This window comes from Nomascus leucogenys, chromosome 18 (assembly GCF_006542625.1).
Source record: "Nomascus leucogenys isolate Asia chromosome 18, Asia_NLE_v1, whole genome shotgun sequence".
Lineage (NCBI taxonomy): Eukaryota > Metazoa > Chordata > Mammalia > Primates > Hylobatidae > Nomascus > Nomascus leucogenys.
Window position 1 is genome coordinate 18,322,997 of NC_044398.1, and position 27,429 is coordinate 18,350,425.

A 27,429-nucleotide genomic window follows, 5' to 3' on the forward strand; every position below is an offset into this window, starting at 1 on the left:
CTCGTGATCCGCCCGCCTCGGCCTCCCAAAGTGCTGGGATTACAAGCGTGAGCCACCGCGCCCGGCCAGCTTTGTTTTTATTTATTTTTTATTTTATTTTATTTGAGACAGAGTCTCGCTCTGTCACCCAGGCTGGAGTGCAATGGCATGATCTTGGCTCACTGCAACCTCCACCTCCACCTGCTTGAATTGGGTTCAAGTGATTCTTGTGCCTCAGCTTCCTGAGTAGCTGGGATTACAGGCGTGCACCACCATGCCCAGCTAACTTTTCTATTTTTAGTAGAGACGGGGTTTTACCATGTTGGCCAGGCTGGTCTTGAACTCCTGACCTCAAGTGATCCACCCACCTCAACCTCGCAAAGTGCTGGTATTACAGGCATGAGCCACCGCGCCCGGCCACGCTTTGTTTTTAATGGAATAGGGTGGAACAAATCAGGGTATATCACATACAGAAAGGGTAAATATTGTTTTATGACAGTATTGTTTCAGATGCATATTCATACACAAATCTACATTGAGTCATGATGTAAAATGAATTTCTTATTGTGGGTGTGGTAATTTTGGTTTAAATACTAGCCTAGATCATCACAGACCAAACTATGTAATTACTAAAGGATGAGATTACAAATAAATTTCATTTTCTGGCCAGGCAGGGTGGCTCACGCTTGTAATCCCAGCACCTTGGGAGGCAGAGGTGGGCGGATCATGAGGTCAGAAGTTCGAGACCAGCCTGGCCAACACAGTGAAACGCCGACTCTACTAAAAATACAAAAATTAGCTGGGCGTGGCGGCAGGTGCCTGTAATCCCAGCTACTTGGGAGTCTGAGGCAAGAGAATCGCTTGAACCTGGGAGGTGGAGGTTGCAATGAGCTGAGATTTTGCCACTGCACTCCAGCCTGGGCAACAGAGCTAGACTCCATCTCAAAAAAAAAAAAAAAAACAGAAATTTCATTTTCTAAAATATGTAGTGTTTGAAATTCTTACTAAAATCATGTACTGCTCTGTAATTAGAGGGGGAAAAATGTTTTGGTTTTTTTTTTTTTTTTGAGATGGAGTTTTGCTCTTGTTGCCCAGGCTGGAGTGCAATGGCGCGATCTCGGCTCACTGCAACCTCTGCCTCCCGGGTTCAAGTGATTCTCCCCTTGAACCTCAGCCTACCTAGTAGCTGGGATTACAGGCACCCACCACCACACCTGGCTAATTTTGTATTTTTAGTAGAGATGGGGTTTCACCATGTTGGCCAGGCTGGTCTCGAACTCCTGACCTCAGTTGATCCACCCGCCTCGGCCTCCCAAAGTGCTGGGATTACAGGCATGAGCCCCCGTGCCCAGGCCAAAAATGTTTTAAAGAAAGAAAAATTAGGCCGGGCGCGGTGGCTCACGCTTGTAATCCCAGCACTTTGGGAGGCCAAAGCGGGCGGATCACGAGGTCAGGAGATCGAGACCACGGTGAAACCCCGTCTCTACTAAAAATACAAAAAATTAGCCGGGCGTGGTGGTGGGCTCCTGTAGTCCCAGCTACTTGGAGAGGCTAAGGCAGGAGAATGGCATGAACCCGGGAGGCGGAGCTTGCAGTGAGCCGAGATTGCACCACTGCACTCCAGCCTGAGTGACAGAGCAAGACTCTGTCTCAAAATAAATAAATAAATAAATAAATAAAATAAAGAAAGAAAAATTATGCCAAGATCTTTAAGCTCAGAGAACTGTGAGATGATGTCATTTACAGAAATAGGGATCACAGGAGGAAGGCATTAAATGAAGATGGAAATTTCCAATTTCTTTGTACTAAGTCTAAAATATTCACAGAATATTCTGAAGGCATTGGCTGGAAGGAAGCTATATAACTAGAACTTGGAAGACAGGGTGTAGTACAGGTTGAGTAAACAGCCACATGGGTGATGGGTGAAGCCAGTGACTGTCCAAGGAGAAAGAAGAGGACCAAACCAGACTTGCAGCTCTGGGGAAAACCTGCCATTAGACAGCCAGGAATAGGGAGAAAAGAAAGGAATCAGAGACAGCAGCAAGAGGGAAGTCAGGGGGAAGGGGACAGGAACTCTGAACTGATTCAGGAGAGGGCCACTGGAACAGCCACATTGTCTTCGCATCATGGCTTTATACTTTGTTTTTTGAGATGGAATCTTGCTCTTGTCACCCAGGCTGGAGTGCAGTGGCGCAATCTCAGCTCACTGCAACCTCCGCCTCCCAGGTTCAAGCGATTCTCCTGCCTCAGCCTCCTGAGTAGCTGGGATTACAAGTGCCGGCCACCACACCCGGCTAATTTTTTTTGTATTATTAGTAGAGATAGGGTTTTACCATGTTGGCCAGGCTGGTCTCGAGCTCCTGACCTCAGGTGATCCACCTGCCTCAGCCTTCCAAAGTGCTGGGAATACAGGCGTGAGCCACCATGCCCAGCTTCCTAACTCTTTTAAACAATTAAATGGCTAGGCTCTTATCACCAAGACAGATCCAAAAAAAAAAAAAAAAAAAAAGGGAAACACAGAACACATCCTCAGATTCTCTTCTATGGAGCTTTACTTTTCAAGCCATACAAACCTGTAATGAAGCAAAAGGACTTTCTTATTCATTTCATTCCCAGGAACTGAAATTACCATCAGATTCCTTCCTGATTTATACTGTCATTATATCTAATCAATATTTAAGTTTCATCACAGCAACCTTTCCCGTTTGTCCTATCTAATCTATAACCCCTCTCCATGATCAAGCCCATCCTGTGTGCCCTTCATAAATCTCTTTATAATATCAATGCTGCTTGGTTTCAGCTTTCTAGCATGATCAATACTTCACTTGTCACTATTAGAAAACATGCAGCTGGGCGCGGTGGCTCACGCCTGTAATCCCCAGCACTTTGGGAGGCCGAGGTGGGTGGATCACAAGGTCAGGAGATCGAGACCATCCTGGCTAACATGGTGAAACCCCGTCTCTACTAAAAATACAAAAAAAAAAAAATTAGTAGTCCCAGCTACTCAGGAGGCTGAGGCAAGAGAATGGCGTGAACCCGGGAGGCAGAGCTTGCAGTGAGCCGAGATCGCACCACTGCACTCCAGCTTGGGCGACTCTGTCTCCAAAAAAAAAAAAAAGAAAGAAAACATGCTGGATAACCCTGACTTTAATTATTATTCAGTATTAATAATAATTGACACAGTAAGATCCATTAGTAGAAAAAATTTATTAAATAAAAAACTTCAAGTAATAATTTTAAAAAACACATGAGGTAGAAATAAAAATTTTAACATATTTAACATTCATTAAAAAAAAACCCTCAAGAGAAATGGAAGATTTCCAACCCCCAGAATAATCTGTTACCCAAAGAATCTTTTAACCTTTGTTAAAATCTGTTACTTTTTATATATATAATATAATCACTTTGAGACAATTTTGTTTTACAAAACATCTTTACACAAAAAAGGAAAACTGAGTGATACTCCCAAACATAGGGGCATATGAACATATGTGAAAACAGGAATCAACTTTTTAAATTTATTATCAATTCAGAAAACAAAATTTGTTGCAAAAGATGATGTAAGAATTATTTTCTTTTATATCAAAATCTACTCTAGAATACTGAAATACTGAATACTGAAAACAAAAAAGGGGGATAGTAAGGGAGGATAGAAAATTAACAGGAAGTAATCAATTCATGTCATAAAAGACTAGGTTTAGAGTGAAAACACATCTGATAGCAGAAAAAATCCTAGCAAAATGGGCTTTGGATTAGGGACCTCAAAATACAGAAAAGAATCACACTTATGTTCTCATCATCACAAGACTGTGTTTAAATGATGAAAACAAATCAAATCCCTTTATCCAGTCTTTCAAATAAAGTTCTTACAATGATATCTACAAAATCAAATTAGTCCTGAAATGTCTGACTTAAAAGTTTAAAGCTCAAAGTCGAAAGTTAATCCATCTTCAAAGCTGGTAAAAATTTATCAAACTCTTTCTCTAGGTCAGGCAAAAATGCATGTATAGAACCCATAAATTTAGATTTTTCACAGTTTTTGGTACACCTGTGCTTAAAAACATAAATACTGCATTAAATTTTGTATGGTGATAGAATTTTCTGTATAGGCACTAGCTAGAGGAGATAGTGCCCTAGTATGAAAAGGCAAGGGAAATAGTGTTTTATTCTCTTTGAAAGTCACCCAATATGTAGCAAAGACTTTCATGTTCTCTTGATGGAAGATCAATGATGTAAAATAAATTAAGGAAGAAATATTTAGCACAATATGGAATGGCATAAATTTATGACGTTATTATTTAACATTTTGTAACTTGACCTACAGGACCACAAAAAAAAAATAAGGATCTTTATGGCATTCAATGAATAATTATGCCCCTAAGCAATGAGAGTTATTTATCTGTTTTTTTTTTTTTTTTTTTTTTTTTTTTTTGAGATGGAGTTTCGCTCTTGTTGCCCCGGCTGGAGTGCAATGGTGTGATCTCAGCTCATCGCAACCTCTGCCTCCCGGGTTCAAGCGATTCTCCTGCCTCAGCCTCCCGAGTAGCTGGGATTACAGGCATGCACCACCATGCCCGGCTAATTTTGTATTTTTAGTAGAGACAGGGTTTCTCCATGTTGGTCAGGCTGATCTCAAACTCCCAATCTCAGGTAATCCGCCTGTCTCAGCCTCCCAAAGTCCTGGGATTACAAGCGTGAGCCACCACGCCCAGCCTCAGAGTTATATATCTTAGCCTACTTCATACCTTCATAAGAAGTATGAAGTTCTTATGAAGCCTAAGAACTTCATACACTGTTTTTTTGTTTTGTTTTGTTTTGTTTTTTTGAGACGGAGTCTCGCTCTGCCACCAGGCTAGATCTCGGCTCACTGCAACCTCCGCCTCCCGGGTGCAAGCGATTCTCCTGCCTCAGCATCCTGAGTAGCTGGGACGTACAGGCACACGTCCCATGCCCAGCTAATTTTTGTATTGTTAGTAGAGACGGGGTTTCGCCATGTTAGCCAGGATGGTCTCAATCTCAACCTTGAGATCCACCTGCTTCGGCCTCCCAAAGTGCTAGGATTACAGGCGTGAGCCACCAGGCCAAGCCCATATACGTTTTTAAAAAACGATTTATCTGAAGGCCAGGTGCACTGGCTCACCTCCTATTAAAAATTTTAAAAAATTAGCCAGGCGTGGTGGTACGTACCTGTGGTCCCAGATACTCAGAAAGGTAAGGTGGGAGGACTATTTGAGTCCAGGAGGTCAAGGCTGCAGTGAGCAGTGATCCCGCCACTACACTCCAGCCTGAGTGAAGTTAGGCACCACTTCTTGGGGAAAAAAAAGGCTGAGTGTGGTGGCTGACACCTGTAGTCCCAGCACTTTGGGAGGAGGTGAGTGAATCACTTGAGCCCAGATGTTCAAAACCAGCCTGGGCAACATGGTGAAACTCTGTCTTTACAAAAAAATACAAAAATTAGCTGGGCATGGAGGCATGCACCTGTGGGCCCAGCTACTGGGGAGGCTGAGGTAGGAAGATCACTTTAGCCTGGGAGATTGAGGGTGCAGTGAGCTCTGATCATATCACTGCACTGCAGCCTGGGTGACAAAGCAAGGTCCTGTATTTAAAATAAATAATACTCCATTTTAATCTAATCATTAGTTCTGGATTAAAAAAAGGTTATAGGCTGGGGGCCATGGCTCACGTCTGTAATCACAGCACTTTGGGAGGCCTAGGTGGGAGGATCGCTTGAGCCCAGGAGTTCAAGACCAGCTTATGCAACATAGTGAGAGCTTTAATTTAAACAAGTAAATAAATACAACAGTGCAATCAAATGTGACCATATACAGAAGAAAAAGGATATTAATTTTTCTGAGTTTAAATGATTAAGCAGCTTCTCCAAAGGAGGATAGCAGTTTAGTGAGGGCACACACCCCAGAAGAATCAGTTTATGTTTGGCTCTGGTTATAGCAACATTAAGACGTCGCCAATCTTTCAAGAGTTCACCAACCTGTAAGAAATATAACTTTCAATTATTCAAGTTCAAAGGAATGGTTAAATATATTACAACACGTCCCTACACAATGGACACCTGTGCATATTTAAGAATAGAATGGGGCCAGGTGTAGTGGCTCATGCCTGTAATCCCAGTACTTTGGGAGGCCAGGGCAGGTGGATCACTGGAGACCAGAAGTTCAAGACCAGCCCGTGCAACACAGTGAGACCCGATCTCTATATACAAAAATCAGCCAGGCGTGGTGGTGTGCACCTATGGTCCCAGCTACTCAGGAGGTTGAGATGAAAGGATCACTGAGCCAGGGCTGCTTGAGCCCAGGAAGTCAAGGATGCAGTGAGCCATAACCATGCCTCCACACTCCGACCTGGATGACAAAGGGAAACTCTCTCTCAAAAAAAGAGGAGACTATCTGAGGTAAGAACTGAGTAGATGAGGGATGGAGTACAAAGGAAACCTTTTATTATGTATATTTTAAAGCCATATGGATGTATTATACAGTTGAGAAAAATGAACTAAGGAGGGGTAAAAATAAGAAAACAAAAAAAAAAAAAAAAAAAAACTATTTGGGAGGACAAGGTGGGAGGATTGCTAGAGCTCGGGAGTTGCCCACAAGCCTGGGCAACATGGCTCTCTACAAAAAATACAAAACTTAACTGGGTATGCTGGCGCATGCCTGTAATCCCAGCTACTCAGGAGGCTGAGATGCGAGAATCACTGAGCCAGGGAGGTGGATATTACAGTGAGCCGAGACTGTGCCATTGCACTCCAGTCTGGGTAACAGAGCCAGATCTCATCTCCAAGAAAAAAAAAAAAATCAAACCTGAATTGTCTATAAATTTGAAAGTATACAAGGAAGATTTTATATTAAACAGGCCTCAATTACAACAGCCAAGGGGTGGAAGCAACCATTCCATCTGACAGATGAATGGATAAATAAAATGTGGTATATAGAGACAATGGAATATTATTCAGTCTTAAAAAGGAAGGAAATCCTGTCGCATACTACAACAGGTTGAACTAGCTGGCTAAGTGAAATAAGGTAGTTACAAAAAGGTAAATGCTGTACGATTCTACTTATATGAGGTACTTAGATTAGTCAAATTCAGAGATAGAACGTAGAATCGTGGTTACAGGTGCTGGGGAAGAAGAAAATGGGTGGTTAATCATGAATACAGAGTTTTAGATTTGAAAATGAAAAAGTTCCAGAGATCTGTTGAACAACAGTGTGAATGTACTCAACACTAATTAAACCGTACACCTAAAAATGGTAAGATGGGCCAGGCGCGGTGGCTCACGCCTGGAATCCCAGCACTTTGGGAGGCCGAGGCGGGCGGATCATCTGAGATCAGGAGTTCGAGACCAGCCTGGACAACCTGGTGAAACCCCGTCTCTACAAAAGTACAAAAATTAGCTGGACAAGATGGCGGATGCCTGTAATCCCAGCTACTCGGGAGGCTGAAATGGAAGAGTCACTTGAACCTGGGAGGTGAAGGTTGCAGTGAGCCAAGATCTTGCTACTGCACTCCAGCCTGGGCAACAAGAGGAAACGCCGTCTCAAAAAAAAAAAAGTAAGATGTATGTTTTATGTGTTCTTTTAAACCACAATTTTATTTTCTTTAAAAACAAAAAAACAGAATACATCTGCAGAACGTGCAGTTTTGTTACATAGGTATACATATGCCACGGCGGTTTGCTGCACCTGTTGACCCATCCGCTAAGTTCCCGCCCCTCACCCCCAGCCCCCTCAAGGCCATGGTGTATGTTGTTCCCCTCTTTGTGTCCACATGTTCTCAATGTTAAACCACAATTTTTTCTTTTCTTTTTTTCTGAGACAGAGTCTTGCTCTGTCACCCAGGCTGGGGTCAATGGTGCAATCTTGGCTCACTGCAACCCCCACCTTCTGGGTTCAAGCAATTCTCCTGCCTCAGCCTCCCAAGTAGCTGGGATTACAGGCGCCTGCCACCATGCCCAGCTAATTTTTGTATTTTTAGTAGAGACACGGTTTCACCATGTTGGCCAGGCTGGTCTCAAACTCCTGACCTCAGGTGATCCACCTGCCTCGGCCTCCCAGGGAGCTGGGATTACAGTTGTGAGCCACTGCGCCCGGCCCACAATTTTTAAAGATAGAGAAATGCCCCAAATGAATCAGTAGCAAACACAATTAACTCACAGTTCCATCCTTATTACTTCTAACAAAAGATACCAGGACAATACTTTTGTCCCTTCCTTGGTATTTGTCTACTGTATTAACTTCGACCATCCCAATAGAAGAACGTGCCAATAAATCATTGATGATCTTTAATTGCTGCCTGTATGGTGCAATAATACCAATATCAGAGGGATTGCATCCAGCCTAAATAGAAAAAGACACAATTTAAAAGAAAGAAATCCTGATTAAGTTAAACTTTTCTGAATTTAATAATTAAATGTTTACATTATGTGCCCAACTGATGTTTATAACAGACTTTCCTATCTCAAAGACTGAATACAATTACTGAATTTGCTCTAAATCTGTCCATATTTCCCATGATGAAATAATTCCTTAGACATTGCTCCCTTAATTTTTAGTTTCATGAGAACATAACAGATTATATGCCACTAAAACAGTGCACACACACATACACACACACAGTACAAAGAAATACATTTCACCTGCTATTTCTTTCACAGAAAAATTTCCAATTCCTAATCACTACAACATAATATTGTCTCAGTTAGAATTAGCTGACATTACAAAAAGTTATTATCATAAATGAAAACTCCAAATGTCATTATAAAATAGTACATGTCTTAGATACATTTTCTCAAAATAAAAACAATGGGGCTTCAATCCCCCCCTTATCTTAATAAACGAGAGTTAATGCCAGATCGTAAGTGTCTTACAGTCTAATATTCTATTATTCTGCACTTTAATATTTGTTAGCCTTGAAAATTCTAAATTACCTTAACAAAAATGGAGGTTAGGAAAACTATGAGCTTGGCTTCTGTTACATTGTTCACACCACCTTTTTCAACTTGTTCTGGCGCTGGAACCTAAGTGGAAAAATACACAACCTGCTGATAATACAGTCTCTGAAGAGTACAATAAGTATGCAAGTGGCCATAAAGACTATACTACCAATTTGGAGACGAAAAATAGCTTTGTCTAAAAGATGAAGGTGAAAGAATCAACAAAAACGAATGATATTAATATTAGTCACTTTCAGAAGGCCACGCAGAGGCCACCTACCTTAAACATGCTACGATTGAGGCTAAAATACCTACGAAAGCTGATCACACACTGAGCTTCACATACTTTACTTTGTTATCCCCCATTTTACAGGAATCAAAGGCAGAAAAGAATAAGTAACTTTCCCAAGGCCTCACAATAAACTGTGGCACTACTATTTGAACTTAGGGTGGCCGGGCGCGGTGGCTCACGCCTGTAATCCCAGCACTTTGGGAGGCCGAGGCAGGCAGATCACAAGGTCAGGAGTTCGAGACCAGCCTGGCCAACACAGTGAAACCCCGTCTCTACTAAAAATACAAAAATTAGCTGGGCGTGGTGGTGCGTGCCTGTAATCCTAGCTACTCAGGAGGCTGAGGAAGGAGAATTGCTTGAATCTGGGAGTCAGAGGTTGCAGTGAGCTGACACAGTGCCATTGCACTCCAGCCTGGGAGTCAGAGTGAGACTCCGTCTCAGAATCAAACAAACAAACTTAGATCTGGGTCGTATATCTGTGCTCTTTCCATTTTCTTGTCCCCTTTTATACAAATAATGGAGCAGATAAAACTGCTGCCCTACCTCCTGATACATCTCTTCAAAGACTATTTTCTTCCTACATCATCCCTAAGCAACCTTGATTTTTTTTTTTTTTTTTTTTTTTTTTTTTTTGAGATAACAGGAGATTGCACCACTGCACTCCAGCCTGGGAGACAGAGCAAGACTCCATCTTAAAAAAACAAAAACAAAAAAGTCGTTGTGCAGATTTCTGTTTAATGACTGGTTTGTAAAAAGGTCTTCATGTGCATATGTGGGGGAGGGACGTTATGAGAAACCTCTGTACTTTCCACATAGTTTTGCTATGAACCTAAAACTGCTCTAAAAAAATAAAGCCTTTTTTTTTTTTTTTTTTTTTGAGATGGAGTTTCACTCTGTCACCCAGGCTGGAGTGCAGTGGCGTGATCTCAGCTCACCGCAACCTCCGCCTCCCAGGTTCAAGCGATTCCCCTGCCTCAGCCTCCCAAGTAGCTGGGACTACAGGTGCACCATCACACCCAGTTAAGTTTTGCATTTTTAGTAGAGACAGGGTTTCACCATGTTGGTCAGGCTGGCCTCGAACTCCTGACCCCAGGTGATCCACCCACATCGGCCTCCCAAAGTGCTGAGATTACAGGCGTGAGCCACTCTGCCCCCGTTTAAAGTCTGTTTTTTAAAAAGTCTTTAAAAGGACATCAATTTATTATACCCTCTGTCCATTCGTAAACCCAGACCTTTGATAGTATCAGTGCCATTTCCTTTTCTAGGAAATAGAATTATACCCTTGAGTTCACTTTGTGGCTTTCCTTCTTCAAAAGTCAATTTTGACATCTACTGACCTCCAGAATAAACCTCCTCCAGAAAATACTGGGCCTATAGAAAGAAAGACTATTTTGGGCCAGGCGCAGTGGCTCACACCTATAATCCCAGCACTCTGGGAGGCTGAAGCAGGCAGATCATTTGAAGCCAGGAGTTCAAGACCAGCCTGACCAACATGGTGAAACCCTGTCTCTACTAAAAATACAAAATTAGCCTGGTGTGGTGGTGGGTGCCTGTAATCTCAGCTACTTGGGTGGCTGAGGCAGGAGAATCGCTTGAATCCAGGAGGAGGAAGTTGCAATGAGCCGAGATCACACCACTTGGGCAACAGAGCAAGACTCTGTCTCAAAAAAAGAAAAAGAAAAAGAAAGGAAAAAGAAAAGACTACTTTGGGTTGAAGTATGAGAAGTACATTAGTTTTGCCTTTTTTTTCCCCCCGAGATGGGAGTCTTGCTCTGTCACCCAGGCTGGAGTGCCGCGGCGCGATCTCAGCTCACTGCAACCTCCGCCTCCTGGGCTGAAGCAATTCTCATGCCTCAGCCTCCTGAGTAGCTGGGATTACAGGCGCCCACCACCATGCCCAGCTACTTTTTATATTTTTAGTAGAGACAGGGTTTCACCATGTTGGCCAGGCTGGTCTTGAATTCCTGACCTTGTGATCCACCCGCCTTGGCCTCCCAAAGTGCTGGGATTACAGGCATGAGCCACCACACCCAGCCTAGTTTTGCCTTTTAACTGATAAGCTCTAATTAGGGCATATACTAATGAAAACTGAGAAATTTAAATAATAGGACAAAATGAGAAAAACTAAAGAGAAAAAAAAATTTTTTTTTTACCTTGTCTGTATTAAGAAAACAAACAGGATTGTTGGGTTCAAATACTCCCATCAGCCAAGGATTATCAGAATAGTCAGCATAAAATTCCAGTTCCAGCTTCACATCTTTAAAGTGAGGTAGGTTTATCACTGCATTGGCCACTTTGTCTGATCCACACTCCAGCTTGCCCTCATAGGTCAGCTTATTACTTAAGGACATAATTTTACTAAGGGAATTACAAAAGATAATTTTGGTTTTGGTAGATGGAAACAAACATGAAAACCACTCCTAGCTAACACTGTTACAAATACCTGTTCATTCTGTACTGCACGGTTAACTGTACAACAGCATTCTTATTCTGCTCCAGCCTCTTGAATAAGCTTTCACTCATGCCAAGAGCTCTGTCAATAAATCAGATTCAGGTTTATCAGTGTACTATATCTGTTCCTTGAAAATAATCCAGTTTAAAATTAACACTTAAATGTCTGCCTACCTTGCTTCACGGTTTAGCACCAGGGGTGGAAGCTGCTGATGATCCCCCACTAACACAAATCTCCGTGAAAAAAAAAGGGGGCCCAGACAAATTGGTTGGCTAATTTGAGAGGCTTCATCCACAATACAAAAATCAAAAATTTTACGGGAAAATATTGGATGGTTTATTCCCATACATGTTGTTGCAACTATAAGCTAAAAACAAGGAAAACAGATCAGTTATTTAATATGTAAAAGAAATGTAGTTTTGTTTCTCTCATTTTTGAAATGAAAAGATCAAAAGGTTTTTGTTGTATGGCATCAGGAATCCTCCGATATTATTTAATTCTGAAATATTTATAGCATGCAAATTTTAATTTTTTTTCTACAAATTAAAAATAATCGAGTAAACTTTCCAGATACTATTGAACAATGCTCACATTTGGATATTTCCCAATGGAAATCTGAACATTCAAGAGGTAATAAGTTAGTTTGGTTTTTGTTTGTTTGTTTTTTTAATGTCAACCAGGACTTTGCTTCTGGGAAGATGGAGTACTTTTCCTTATTCTTTCCACAAACGACAACTAAAATCCCTAGGCATTATATATATAAAACAAACAAAAGAAGACTCTGAAAGGTGGAGAGAAGGCAGACCAGCTAGGGAGCTCAGGACCAAAGAAACAACACAGTAGTTGATTCCCTGGGCTTTCTTTTTGCTTGTAGATCACAGATTTGGAACCGAAAGAGCCACAGCACACCAGTGGGTGCTAAAAACAGCTGCAACTGAAGTCTGCTCTCTCTAACTGAAGGAACAGGAAAGGGAAAGCCTAGCCAGACAGAAAACTTTCACACAGTAACTACTCTAGTCAAATATCACTGGAAAAAAAGTACAGCCCCACAACCACAGACACCAGCAAACATGGAGGAGGGTAGATCTCTGCCCTTCTCATGGCTGTAACAAGGTGCCCCACACCCCACCAGGCTGGTGTCAGAGAAAGCCAAGTACGGAGTCAGGTCTTTCATCCCCGATGACTGGTTAACTGGCACCAACACCACATGTTAGTAGAGACCATATCAGAAGCCTAGACTTCCACCCCAACCAAGCGGGCCCAGCGGTAACGAGGAACCTCCCACCTTGGTCAAAGAAGGCTGAGTGGGGAACCCAGACTTCGACTCCTACCTGGCAGGAATGAGGTGGTACCCCCTCTTCCCCTACCACGGCAGTGTGAGAGGAAGCCAGCTAAAACAGAAGTTTTCAGTATCAATAAAATATGCTCATGTTTCAATAAAAAAAATCAATCATTGCAAGACGAACCAGGAAAATCTCAAACTCAATGAAAACAGATGACAATCTATAAATGCCAACACCAGAATGACAGAGATGTCAGAACTATCTGACCAAGATTTTAAAGCAGCCATGGTAACAACATTTAATGAGTGATTATGAACATGCTTGAATATGAACCAAATATTCATGCTTGAATATGAAACAAAGTCTCAGCCAATAAATAGAAGAAAGAATAAAATGGAAACTTTAGAACTAAAAATATGATAACTGGGCCAGGTACAGTGGCTCACGCCTGTAATCCCAACACTTTGGGAGGCCAAGGTGGGCAGACTGCTGGAGCTCAGGAGTTCGAGACCAGCCCGAGCAACATGGCAAAAACCGGTCTCTACAAAAAATACAAAAATAAGCTGAGTATGGTGGCATATACCTATAGTCCCACCTACTTGGAGGGCTGAGGCAGGAGGATCACTTGAGCCAAGGAGGTCGAGGCTGCAGTGAGCCACGATCATGCCACTGCACTCCAGCCTGGGTGACAAAGTGAGTCACTGTCTCAAAAAAAAAAAAAACCAAAACAGGCCTGAGGCCGCTGCTAGCCGGAGTGTCACCATGAAGTTCAATCCCTTCGTGAACTCGGACCGCAGGAGAAACCGCAAATGTCACTTCAGTGCCCCCTTGCACGTGCACAGGAAGATCATGTCATCCCCGCTCTCCAAGGAGCTGCAGCAGAAGTACAATGTCCGCTCCACGCCCATCCGCAAGGACGACGAGGTCCAGGTAGTTCAAGGACACTACAAAGGTCAGCAAATTGGCAAGGTAGTCCAGGTGTACAGAAAGAAAGATATCATCTACATCGAGCGGGTGCAGCGTGAGTAGGCCAACAGCGCAACCGTCCATGTGGGTACTCACCCAAGCAAGGTGGTTATCACCAGGCTAAATATCAACAAGGATCAGAAAAAAATTATTGAACACAAAGCCAAGTCTCGACAAGTCAGAAAAGAGAAAGGCAAATATAAGGAGGAACTTATTGAGAAAATGCAGGAATAAATATAACCTGTTGTGCAACCATGGTTTAACTGAAATTTTTAGGCTAGTGTGTGTTTCTTTGGAACTTTTCAGAATGTCTCTGGAACCTTTCTTTTTTTTTTTTTTTTTTTTTTTTTTTAGACAGAGTCTTGCTCTGTAGCCCAGGCTGGAGTGCAGTGCCATGATCTCGGCTCCCTGCAACCTCCGCCTCCCAGGTTCAAGTGATTCTCCTGCCTAAGACTCCCAAGTAGCTGGGATTACAGGTGCCCACCACCACACCCGGCTAATTTTTTGTATTTTTAGTAGAGACAGGGTTTCGTTATGTTGGCCAGGCTGGTCTCAAATGCCTGACCTCGTGATCCACCAGCCTTGGCGTCCCAAAGTGATGGGATTACAGGCATGAGCCACTGGGCCCGGCCATGTTTGTGTTTTTTTTTTTTTTTTTTTGAGATGGAGTCTCGCTCTGTCTGTCTCCCAGGCTGGAGTACAGTGGCGGCGATCTCGGCTCACCGCAAGCTCCGCTTCCCAGGTTCACGCCATTCTCCTGCCTCAGCCTCCCGAGTAGCTGGGACTACGGGCGCCCGCCACCATACCCGGCTAATTTGTTGTATTTTTAGTAGAGACGGGGTTTCACCGTGTTAGCCAGGATGGTCTCGATCTCCTGACCTCGTGATCTGCCCACCTCGGCCTCCCAAAGTGCTGGGATTACAGGTGTGAGACACTGCGCCCGGCCATCTCTGGAACATTTCATTTCCTGTTTTGTTACCTGAGGCTCTGTAAATCTACTTTTGCAATTTTAATTAATAATTTTATAAATAAAAGTGGGAAATGCTTCATAATTCAAAAAAAAAAAAAAAAACCGAAAAAACAAAATACCAGGCCAGGCACTGTGTCTCACACCTGTAATCCCAGCACTTTGGGAGGCCAAGATGGGTGAATCACTTGAGGCCAGGAGTTCAAGACCAGCCTGGCCACCACAGTGAAACCCTGTCTCTAATAAAAATACAAAAAATTAACCAGGCATGGTAGTGCACGCCTGTAGTCCCAGCTACTTGGGAAGCTGAGGCATCAGAACCATTTGAACCTGGGAGGCAGAGGTTACAGTGAGCCAAGATCGGGCCATTGCACTCCAGCCTAGGTGACAGAGGAAGATTCTGTCTCAGAAAAGAAAACCTTCAGCTCTTGGGGCTAGACAGAGTTCTTAGACTTGAGACCAAAAGTATAATCTATACAAGGAAAAAATGTATACTCTAGACTTCCTCAAAAAAACCTTTTGCGGCCAGGCACAGTGGCTCACGCCTGTAATCCCAGCACTTTGGGAGGCTGAGGTGGGCAGATCACCTGAGGTCAGAAGCTTGAGACCAGCCTGGCCAACACAGCGAAACCTCATCTCTACTAAAAATACAAAAATTAGCCAGGCATGGTGGCTTATGCCTCTAGTCCCAGCTACTTGAAAGACTGAGGCAGGAGAATCGCTTGAATCTGGGAGGCAGAGGTTGCAGTAAGTGGAGATCACACCACTGCACTCCAGCCTGGGTGACACAGTGAGAGTCCGTCTCAAAAAATAAATAAATAGGCTGGGCGCAGTGGCTCACACCTGTAATCCCAGCACTTTGGGAGGCCGAGGTGGGTGGATCACAAGGTCAGGAGATCGAGACCATCCTGGCTAACATGGTGAAACCCCATCTCTACTAAAAAAATACAAAAAATTAGCCGGGCGTGGTGACAGCTGCCTATAGTCCCAGATACTTGGGAGGCTGAGGCAGGAGAATGGCGTGAACCCGGGAGGCAGAGCTTGCAGTGAGCCGAGATTGTGCCACTGCACTCCAGCCTGGGCGACAGAGCAAGACTCCGTAACAAACAAACAAACAAACAAATAAATAAATAAATAAAACCATCTTTTGTTCTGCATAAGACCCTATGAGGAGGATAAAAAGCAAGCAATTGAGTGGGAGAAAATACCTGCAAACCACATATCCATTAAAGGGCTAGTATTAGAATATGCATTTTAAAAATTCTCAAAACTCAACACTACAAAGCATATAATCCAAAATGGGCAAAAACATGAAGTAGAGATACAGATGACAAATAAGCACATGAAAACCTCATTATGGGCCGGGTGTGGTGGCTCAAGCCTGTAATCCCAGCACTTTGGGAGGCTGAGGCAGGTGGATCACCTGAGGTCAGGAGTTCGAGACCAGCCTGGACAACATGGTAAAACCCCGTCTCTACTAAAAAAACAATATATGTGGCGCATGCCTGTAATCCCAGCTACTTGGGAGGCTGAGGCAGGAGAATCACTTGAACCTGGGAGACAGAGGTTGCAGTAAGCCGAGTTCACGCCACTGCACTCCAGCCTGGGCAATAACGTGTCAAAAACAAAAAATCAAAAAAACCCACCACATTATGGCTGGATGCAGTGGCTCACACCTGTAATCCCAACACTTTGGGAAGCAGACAGAGGTGGGAGGATCATTTGAACCCAGGAGTTCAAGACCAGCCTGGACAACATAAAAAAATTTAAAATATTAGGCAGGCATGGTGGTGCATGCCTGTATAGTTCCAGCTACTCAGGAGGCTGAGGCAGAAAGATCTCTTGAGCCCAGAAGGTCAGGGCTGTTGTGAGCCGTGGTCTCACCAGTGCACTCCAGCCTGGGCAACAGAGAGCAAGACCTTGTCTCAAACACACACACACACACACACACACACACACTTTAACTACTGGGTAAATGCAAATTAAAATCTCCAAACACCTACCAAAATGGCTAAAATTAAAAATAGTATCATCTGGGCACAGTGGCTCACGCCTCTAATCCCAGCACTTTGGGAGGCCAAGGCAGGTGGATCACGAGGTCGGGAGCTCAAGACCAGCCTGGCCAACATGGTGAAACCCCGTCTCTACTAAAAATACAAAAAATTAGCCAGGCGTGGTGGCACATGCCTATAATCCTAGCTACTCAGGAGGCTGAGGCAGGAGAATTGCTTGAACCTAGGAGGCAAAGGTTGCAGTGAGCTCAGATCGCACCACTGCACTCCAGCCTGGGCGCCAGAGCCAAACTCCAGCCTGGCGCAGTGGCTCACGCCTATAATCCCAACATTTTAGGAGGCGGAGGCAGGCGGATCACGAGGTCAGGAGATCGAGACCATCCTGGCTAACACAATGAAACCCTGTCTCTATTAAAAATACAAAAAATTAGCCGGGCATGGTGGCGGGCGCCTGTAGTCCCAGCTACTCGGGAGGCTGAGGCAGGAGAATGGCGTGAACCTGGGAGGTGGAGCTTGCAGTGAGCCGAGACTGTGCCACTGCACTCCAGCCTGGGGGACAAAGTGAGACTCCGTCTCAAAAAAAAAAAAAAAATTGTATCGCCACCAAATGCTGAGGAGATCACTCATACATGTGAAATGTTCCTGCTTAGAAAAACAGTTTGGCAGATTAAAAAAAAAAAAAATGAACATGCAACTACCAATCAATCCAGAAATTGTACTACTGGGAATTTATCCCAGGGAAATGAAGACTTATGTTACGCAAAAATCTATAACATGGCTGGGCACGGTGGCTCACGCTTGTAATCCCAGCACTTTGGGAGGCCGAGGCGGGCGGATCACAAGGTCAGGAGATCGAGACCACGGTGAAACCCCGTCTCTACTAAAAATACAAAAAAATTAGCCGGGCGTGGTGGCGGGCGCCTGTAGTCCCAGCTACTCGGAGAGGCTGAGGCAGGAGAATGGCGTGAACCCGGGAGGCAGAGCTTGCAGTGAGCCGAGATTGCGCCACTGCACTCCAGCCTGGGCGACAGAGCAAGACTCTGTCTCAAAAAAAAAAAAAAAAAAAAATCTCTAACATGAGTGTTTACAGCAGCTTTATTCACAATATCCAAAAACTGGAAACAATCCAGATTTTCAGAGGGTGAATGGTTAAACACAATGCAGTACATCCATGCTGTGGAAAAATACTCGGCAACAAAAAGGAACAAACTATTAATACATACAACTATCTGGGGGAAGCTCTGGAGAATCAGGCTGAGTGAAAAACACCAATCCTAAAAGGCTACTACATTTACTTTACATTCTCAAACAACCAAATTATCGAAATGGAGATCAGAGTCTCAGAGTCATGGCTGTCAGAGGTTAAGGAGCGGTAAGGCAGGAGAGTGGATACAACTATAAAAGTGCAACATGAGGAATCTTGTGGTAATAGAATAGGGACTGTATCAATGTCAACATCCTGGGTGTGACATTGTACTACAGACTTGCAAGATGTCACCACTGGATAAAGGGGACACAGGCTCTCTCTAGTATTTCTTACAACTGCATGTGAATCTACAATTACCTCAAAGTAAAATGTTTAATTTAATAAAAATGTTAACCAGATATACATCTTAGCCAGTTCTAAATTTATCAATAATAGGGACAGATATTAGACAAAAATATGCTAGCATTAGACAAGGGAGGTAAAGGTACAATCTATTAAATCTAATTTTTGGGAATTTTTTTTTTTTTTTTTTTGAGACGGAGTCTTGCTCTGTCGCCCAGGCTGGAGTGCAGTGGCGCGATCTCAGCTCACTGCAAGCTCCGCCTCCCGGGTTCACGCCATTCTCCTGCCTCAGCCTCTCCGAGTAGCTGAGACTACAGGCGCCCGCCACCGCGCCCGGCTAATTTTTTGTATTTTTAGTAGAGACGGGGTTTCACCGTGGTCTTGATCTCCTGACCTCGTGATCCGCCCGCCTCAGCCTCCCAAAGTGCTGGGATTACAAGCGTGAGCCACCGCGCCCGGCCGGGAAATTTTTTAAAGACAAAAATATCAGTTAAGCCAGGCACTATAGCCGCGCCCATAATCCCAGCTACTTGGTGGAAGGTTCAATTAAAAAAAAAAAAAAAAAAAAAAATCCGGGTGCAGTAGTTCACGCCTATAATCCCAGCACTTTGGGAGGCCAAGGCAGGAGGATAACCTGAGGTCGGGAGTGCGAGACCAGCCTGACCAACATGGAGAAACCCCGTCTCTACTAAAAACACAAAATTAGCAGGAGGTGGTCACGCATGCCTGTAATCCCAGCTACTTAAGAGGCTGAAGCAGGAGAATCGCTTGAACCCAGGAGGCAGAAGCTGCGGTGAGCTGAGATGGCGCCATTGCACTCCAGCCTCGGCAACAAGAGCAAAACTCTGTCTCAAAAAAAAAAAAAAAAATTAGTCGGGCATGGTGGCGGGCGCCTATAGTCCCAGCTACTCGGGAGGCTGAGGCAGGAAAATGGTGTGAACCCGGGAAGCGAAGCCTGCAGTGAGCCAAGATGGCGCCAGTGTACTCCAGCCTGGGTGACAGAGCGAGACTCTGTCTCAAAAAAAAAAAAAAAAAAAAAGAAAAAAAAATCAGTTAAGAACTCCCAGTATAAACATTAAATAACAAAATAAAATAAAAATTAGGTTCTATATAAAAGCCTAGAGATAGTTATCACAAGACTATTAAGTACCATTGTTTCTAATTCAAACTTACAAAAAACCCGGATTTTTTTTTTTTTGAACCGGAGTCTCGCATTGTCACCTAGGCTGGAGTGCAGTGTCATGATCTCGGCTCACTGCAACATCCGCCTCCCAGGTTCAAGCGATTCTCCTTGCCTCAGCCTCCCAAGTAGCTGGAATTACAGGTGCCCACCACCACGCCTGGCTAATTTTTTTTGTATTTTTAGTGAAGACAGGGTTTCACTATGTTGGCCAGGCTGGTCTTGAACTCTTGACCTCATGATTCGCCCACCTCGGCCTCCCAAAGTGCTGGGATTACAAGCGTGAGCCATCGCGCCCGGCCGAAACCCTGATTATTAGTAGTTTCCTAGGACATTTGAAACTAGAAGAGAGCCCTAAATAATAAACCCAAAACCTTATTTCAGATCAGAAGGAAATAGCAAACTGTAAGTTAATAAACTGGTCATATAGTACATATAAATTAATCATGTGCAAATCCAGTCAATGTGACTAAATTTCCCAGAGTGCAGTTTCTCCTCTCATTCTGGCTGTGGACATTAACTGTTAGTATTATTATACAATAATTGTGCTTACTTGACTATTGTAGAGTTCTTCTAGAAGAGCTAAGGATTTAATGGACTTTGATCTGCAAATTTCTTGCTCCGTAAATTGCTGGATAGCTGGATGAACCTTCTGAGTCTGACCCAAACGCAAAAATCCTATTTTAAACTTGGCTAACTTCAAAAGAATATTGTCAACAGCAGAGTGTGTATAGCTGGTCAACAAAACGCTAAAACCACAGGCGTAGAGAATTCTTACCTAATAATGGGTAAGAGAAAAAAGAAAAAACAGCCTTACTTTTAATTCCAGATAATTTTTAACATGTTTATAAACTTAACAAGAACCATATCTAAGAGCTGAGCCAAGTAAAAATTATGAAGCCAAAACATTTTACAAAAATTACATGACATTATTATACGTTATTAATAATATGTCAATAATACATCATAGGCCAGGCATGGTGGCTCACGCTTGTAATCCCAGCACTTTGGGAGGCTGAGGAAGTGGATCACTTGAACCCAGAAATTCAAGACTGGCCTGGGCAATAAAGTGAGATGCCATCCCTTTTTAAAAAATTCTTTTTTTAATTAGCCAGATGAGGTGGTGCGCCCCTGTGGTCCCAGCTACTTGGGAGGCTCAGGAACGAGGACTGTTTCAGCCCAGGAGGTTGAGACTGCATGAATTGTGATCATGCCACTGCATTCCAACCTGGTCTCAAATACCAATCCCCCTGACTTGGACTCCCAAAGTGCTGGGATTACAGGCATGATCCACCTCGCCTGGCTCGTGTAACAAGACTCCATCTCAAAAAAAAAAAAAAAAAAAAAAAAAAGAAAAAAGAAAAAGAGAAATTTACTGACATGAAAAAAAAAAAATCCAAGAAAAATCTCTAACATCTCTTTTTTTTAGGACAGAGTTTTGCTCTTGTTGCCCAGGTTGGAATGCAATGGCGTGATCGCCCAGGTTGGAATGCAATGGCGTAATCTCAGCTCACTACAATCTCCGCCTCCTGGGTTCAAGTGATTCTCCTGCCTCAGCCTCCCGAGTAAAGCTAGGATTACAGGCGCATGCCACTATGCCCGGCTAATTTTTGTATTTTTAGTAGAGATGGGGTTTCACCATGTTGGCCAGGCTGGTCTCGAACTCCTGACCTCAAGTGATCCGCCCGCCTTGGCCTTCAAAAGTGCTGGGATTACAGGCGTAAGCCACCACGCCTGGCCTCTAACATCATCTTTAAAGGGAAAGGAAAACATATAGTGACAAATATCACATACCACTAACGGAAAGAGATCTTAGAAAATTCTAAATGCGAGAAATCTACATGATTACAACTGTTTGTGCTTCAGCTTTACTATTTCTCGTCATTCTAAAAAGTTCATTTGAAACAAAGACACTGAATTAAAACTCAGCCCTTTTGATATTAAATATTACATCCTCTGAACTGAGGAGAAGCTGATACAAATATTTTGTCTCTAAGCAGAAGAATAATAACCTTACGAGAGTACATATCGTAGTTGTTTTTCCTGTCCCAGGCATACCCACGATGAGTGTGTAGTCTTTTGAAAGAAGCACCTTTTTCATCGCTTGCCTCTGAGGCTTATTCAAACCTACATTTAAATTCAAAAATAACACGAAAAAGAGTGTTGAATTTCAAAGGAAAAGTTAACTATTTTATAAGAAAAGCAGTCTCTATCCAAGTCTATTCTTCAATACAAAACCATTTCCAAAGAGTCTTGGTCTAAACATTGTAATTGCAAGTCTAATCAAGATATTAGACTACAGTATAAATCAAATAGAAACAAGAAAAATTAATCAAAGCAGACATGGTGATTTTAGCATACCCTTTAGAATGCAGGCAACTGTATCCTTTGCATCATGTGGAAGAACAGAACTAAGGTAGGATATAAACTGAGGTTCACGAAAGTCAATAATTAAATCTCGAAGTTTTTTGCTGAAAAGTGAAAAAGCACTTTTAGTAATATTCCTTAGAAAAGTGGAGTGAAATTCAAATTTGCTCATTGTTACAAACCTGACAAACGTGTTTTCCATCAATTTAGAAAGATTTCCTAATGGGGTATCTATATCACAATTTTTTTCTTCTTGGTCTAATCTGAACAAAGTCGATTCTGGAAGGACCGACAAGTTTCTAAAACAACAAAACAAATATACATGAATGTTTTCCATTTTGCATAGTCTGTATAAGAAATATGCTGCTATCTGCTAAAAGAATAAATGGGCCAGAATAGCTATTAAAATAGCTACCAGCCCTCAGTCACACTTGCCAATCAAGGACAGCATGAGGCCCTGGATTGGTGGGAAAAGGCAGAGGGAAGGGGAAGGTTCAAGGCACCAAGGCCAAAGCAATTAATAATTGGGAACCTGCAACATTTGCTGAATATCCATTTACCCTTGCAATCGAACATGGGTTCACCATCCCCAGAGGGATCCTGAATGCATGGCTCTTCCTTCCTCTAACCTGGAGTGCAGGCTTCTTTTCTGCCACCTTCTCCCTGTCTTCTATCTGTCCCTTAAGCTCTGGTATTCCCTAGAGTCCCTTCCCTGGTTCATTGTACTACTCTTTCTCATTGTTTGCCCCAGGGTCCCAGGCCCTCACGTGCCTCCAAATTCCATCTTTAGGCCTGACCTCACACTCCTCTCCCACCTGGTTCCTCACCCAAGCTTTGGGTTTGGATATTTAGTAGGCAGCGAGATCTCTCCACTTAGCTAAACCCAGGCTGTGAAAGCACAGTACTTTCAAAGCAGAACTCCTCCTCATCCCTGCGGAACCTGATGCTCCTTCTCTGGTCCTGATCACAGTTAATGGCATTGGCATTTGCATTTGCACTGATCCTTCCCTCTCCCTCATCCTCTCCCCAACCCACATACCCAATCAGTATCCAAATGCCAGCCAATTTTACTTTCCAAATACTTCTCAAAGTCATTCCATTCTCTCTGCCAACACTACCCTGCCTCAGTTTCCTCTAGCCTGGGTCACTGCAACAGCTTCCAGGTTTGCTTTTAGTTTTTCTTCCATTAATGAACTCAATTCTCTACAATGTAGCCAAAGGAAAATACAAATCCAATGATTATCCACTCTTCTGTTTAAAACCTTTCAATATATCAGAATAAATAAAATCTAACTTTTTTTTTTTGAGAGAGGGTCTTGTTCTATTGCCTAGGCTAGAGTGCAGTGGCATGATCATGGCTCACTGTAGCCTTGAACTCCTGGGCTCAAGCAATTATCTCACCGCAGCCCCCTGAGTAGCTGGGACTACATGTGTACACCACCACACCTGGCTAATTTTTTAATTTTTTGGAGAGATGGGGGTCTCACTATGTGGCCCAGGATGGAAAACTTTTTAACATGGTATATAAGACATTCTATGACCTGATCTCTCTAATTACTCTCTTCCTTGTATTTTATATTCCAGAAATAACGTAATTACCTGCATTTTCCTGAATGCTCCATGTCACACTACATCACACCTTTGTGTAACAGGTTTGCCCAGTAAAGTATTCTCTTCTCACACTGTTTCACCAGACTAATTTATTAATCCACAGGATGAAGATTCAGAATTAGCTCTTCGAAAAGGCTTCCCTTGGCCTGGCATAGTTGCTCACGCCTGTAATCCCAACACTTTGGGAAGCTGAGGCAGGAGGATCACTTGAGATCAGGAATTTGGGACCAGCCTGGCCAACATGGTAAAACCCTGTGTCTACTAAAAATATAAAAATTAGTCAGGCATGGTGGCATATGTCTATAATCCCAGCTACTGGGGAGGCTGAGGCAGGAGAATCGCTTGAGCCTGGGAGGCAGAGGCTGCAGTGAACTGAGATAGTGCCACTGCACTCCAGCCTGGGCAACAGTGAGACAGTGTCAAAAAAAAAAAAAAAAAAAAAAAAAAAAAAGCCTTCCCTGAGCCTCCTAAAATTGAATTAAATACCTCTCCTCTGTGTTCCTATCAATTTGAACACATATCATATTAGATTGAAAATAAGCTGGGTGTAGTAGCTCATGCCTATAATGCTAGCACTTCAGAAGGCTGAAGCAGGAGGATCACTTGAGACCATGAGTTCAAGACCAGCCTGGGCAACATAGTGAGACCCCCATCTCTACAAAAAATTTAAAAATTAGCCGGGTGTGGTGGCATGCACCTGTGGTCCCAGATATGCAGGAGGCTGAGGTAAAAGGACTCCTTGATCCCAGGAAGTCCAGGCTGCAGTGAACTGTGATCATGCCACTGTACTCCAGTCTGGGCTGGAGTGAGACCATGTGTCAAAAAAAAAAAAAAAAAAAAAAAGAAAATACGTATGTCTACACACAAGACCGTAAATTCCTCAAGGATTTGCAAAGTACTTAATACATGGTAGACACTAAATAAATACTGCAAAGGATACACAAATCTGAGCAGACAACTGGAATATTGTGGATCACCATCCCATGTCATGACATCTAGACAAGGGGTGGTTATGACTCAACTAAGATTACTGATCAGTAGGGAACAAGCCTGGACATTTCCATTACAGTTACTCAGATGTCACTGAGTCCCAATTGCTGACCTCTATCCATTAAGAAATGGTCGGGCGTGCCTGTATTAACTGTAAGAAATGCTGGAAAATACAATCCAGCTGACTGTGAAAGAAGAGGGAATATGGATTATTCGTGAATGTGGATATTGGTCTCTGCCACAATTTTTTCTTTCTTTAAGACAGGGTCTCACTCTGTCACTCAGGCTACGTGCAGTGCAGAGGTGTGATCTCAGCTCACTGCAGCCTCAACCTCCTGGGCTCAACTGATCGTCCCACCTCGGCCTCCACAGTACCTGGGACTACAGACATGCACCACCTCCTAATTTTTGTATTTTTGGTAGAGACGAGGTTTTACTTACGTTGCCCAGGCTGGCCTCAAACTCCTGGGCTCAAGGGATATACCCACCTCAGCCTCCCAGTGTGCTAGGATTACAAGCGTGCACCACCTCACCTGCCCAGATTTTCATATCAACTATTCTACTATTAATATTTTTATTTAGGCCAGGCGTGGTGGCTCACCAGGTCCGGCCTAAATAAAAATAGTAGAATATATATACATATATATATATATATATATATATATATATATATATATATATATTTTTTTTTTTTAGACAGAGTCTCGCTCTTGTTGCCCAGGCTGGAGTGCAGTGGCGCGATCTTGGCTCACCAAAACCTCTGCCTCTGGGTTCAAGCGATTCTCCTGCCTCAGCCTCCTGAGTAGCTGGGACTATAGGCGTGTGCGCTACCATGCCCGGCTATTTTTTTTGTATTTTTAGTAGAGACGGGGTTTCACCGTGTTAGCCAGGATGGTCTCAATCTCCTGACCGTGTGATCCACCCAACTCGGGCTCCCAAAGTGCTGGGATTACAGACATGAGCCACCGCGCGACCCGCCTATATATTTTTATTTAAATCAGCCATTTTGTTGTAACTGAAATGGGTACACTTATATCACAACTATAAATGGGAAAAATAAACATTTTTGTTTAAAAAGGGAGAGAACAAAATAGTCAGTGCCCAGCATGCAAGGAGAAATAAGCATTATAGCTAACACAGGGTGGCATCTATGCTGTCTGCTATATATGTGGTTTTAAGAATTAGATAAGATTATGTCCACATCATCACTATGGAACATAATGTACTAAACAAAACTTTAGCAGTTTGGTAGTTCCTCAAAATGTTAAACGCGAAATTAGCACATGACCCATGCCTAGGTAACTACAAAGAAAATGAAAATATGTCTACCTAAAACTATGCATGTCAATGTTCATAACAATATTAATCATTACAGCAAAAAAGTGGAAACAACTCAAATGTCCATCAGCTGGTGAATGGATGAACAAAATATGGTGTATCCATACAACAGAATATATTCAGCCATAAAAAAAATGAGGGTCTCATATATGCTGAAACATGAATGAACTTTGCAAACATTAGGCTAAGTGAAAGAAGCAAGACACAAAAGGTCACATATTGTATGGTTCCACTTACATCATATATCCAGAATGGATGAATCTATACAGAAAGAAAGCCAATTTAGTGGTTGCCAGGGACTTCAGGGAGGAGAGAGTGGGAAGTGACTGCGTAATAGGAATGAGATTTCCTTTTAGGGTGATAAAAGTGTCTTAGAAATAGACAGAAGTGATGTTTGCACAATATTGGGAATATACTAAATGCCACTCAATTATACACATTAAAATAGTTAATGATCAATTTTGTTATATGAATTTTATCTCAATTTATTTAAAATAAAAAGAATGAAATGCTGATGCATGTTATAACATGAAGATGAATTTCAAAAACAGCGTGTGTGTGAAAAAACCCAGTCACCAAAGACCACATATTGCATGATTCCATTTATACAAGATGTCCAGAATGGGCAAATCTACAGAGACAGAAAGCAAGTTAGTGGTTGCCTCGGGCTGGAGAAATTGGAGGAAAATGAGAAGTGACTACTAAAGGGTATAGGGCTTCTTCCCTATACCCTTCCCTATACTCTTGGGAGTTTCTTTTTGGGGTGACAAAAATACTCAAAGTTGATTGTGGTGATGGCTGCACAACGCTGTGAATATACTAAAAACCAGTGAATTGTACATTTTAAATGGATGAACTACACAGATGTGAATTATATATCAATAAAGCTGTTATCAAAAAAAAGTAACACTTCATTACCTGTCTAATAAACAAGTTACTGTGGTCATGTTAATCTCCTTCACATATCCTCTAGACAAAGCAAACAGTGACCTTTCTTCTCCACTTACAATAACTCTGTCACCTGCCATTAGATTTGTGACAGGTATGGCACCATGTTTACGGTGGAAATTATGTAAATATTGCCCATCACAAACTATCTTTACATGTTCCGTTCTAATCAGGTTTCCAATGCAACTGCCACTCTTCTCCCTATGAAAAGACCAAAGAGAAAAAACTTCTGTTTATATTACATACGTAAGTATCATGTCTGCATTTTCCTACAACTTACTTGTTCATCTGACTCCTAAAAATTATTATTGAGGCCGGGTGTGGTGGCTCACGCCTGTAATCCCAACACTCCAGGAGGCCAAGGCGAGTGGATTACCTGAGGTCAGAAGTTCAAGACCAGCCTGGCCTACATGGTGAAACCCCATCTCTACTAAAACAAACAAAAAAAAAAACAAAAAAAAAAACAAATTAGCCAGGTGTAGTGGTGCTCGCCCATAATCCCAGCTACTCAGGAGGCTGAGGCAGGATAATCACTTGAACTCGGGAGATGA

The 27,429-nt window shown here is 42.8% G+C and overlaps 1 protein-coding gene and 1 pseudogene across 2 annotated transcripts in view; one reads left to right on the forward strand and one right to left on the reverse strand.

Annotated features, from left to right (window-relative positions):
- Positions 1-3,167: 3,167 nt before the first annotated feature.
- Positions 3,168-27,429, reverse strand: part of DNA2 (DNA replication helicase/nuclease 2) — a 59,864-nt gene continuing 35,602 nt past the window's right edge. The window contains exons 11-22 of the mRNA XM_030798144.1: positions 26,849-27,079; positions 22,174-22,290; positions 21,986-22,095; positions 21,642-21,751; positions 20,178-20,402; positions 11,841-12,034; positions 11,659-11,748; positions 11,369-11,573; positions 8,918-9,007; positions 8,145-8,327; positions 5,822-5,968; positions 3,168-4,211 (exon numbers count right to left, since the gene is read on the reverse strand). Coding sequence (XP_030654004.1) covers positions 4,143-4,211; positions 5,822-5,968; positions 8,145-8,327; positions 8,918-9,007; positions 11,369-11,573; positions 11,659-11,748; positions 11,841-12,034; positions 20,178-20,402; positions 21,642-21,751; positions 21,986-22,095; positions 22,174-22,290; positions 26,849-27,079 — 1,771 coding nt within the window. The 3' untranslated portion in view covers positions 3,168-4,142. The remainder of the gene's footprint in view (positions 4,212-5,821; positions 5,969-8,144; positions 8,328-8,917; positions 9,008-11,368; positions 11,574-11,658; positions 11,749-11,840; positions 12,035-20,177; positions 20,403-21,641; positions 21,752-21,985; positions 22,096-22,173; positions 22,291-26,848; positions 27,080-27,429) is intronic.
- On the forward strand, positions 13,633-14,227 carry LOC100601119 (annotated as a pseudogene). The gene has a single exon (XR_179712.3). The product of XR_179712.3 is annotated as a 60S ribosomal protein L26-like 1 pseudogene (transcript).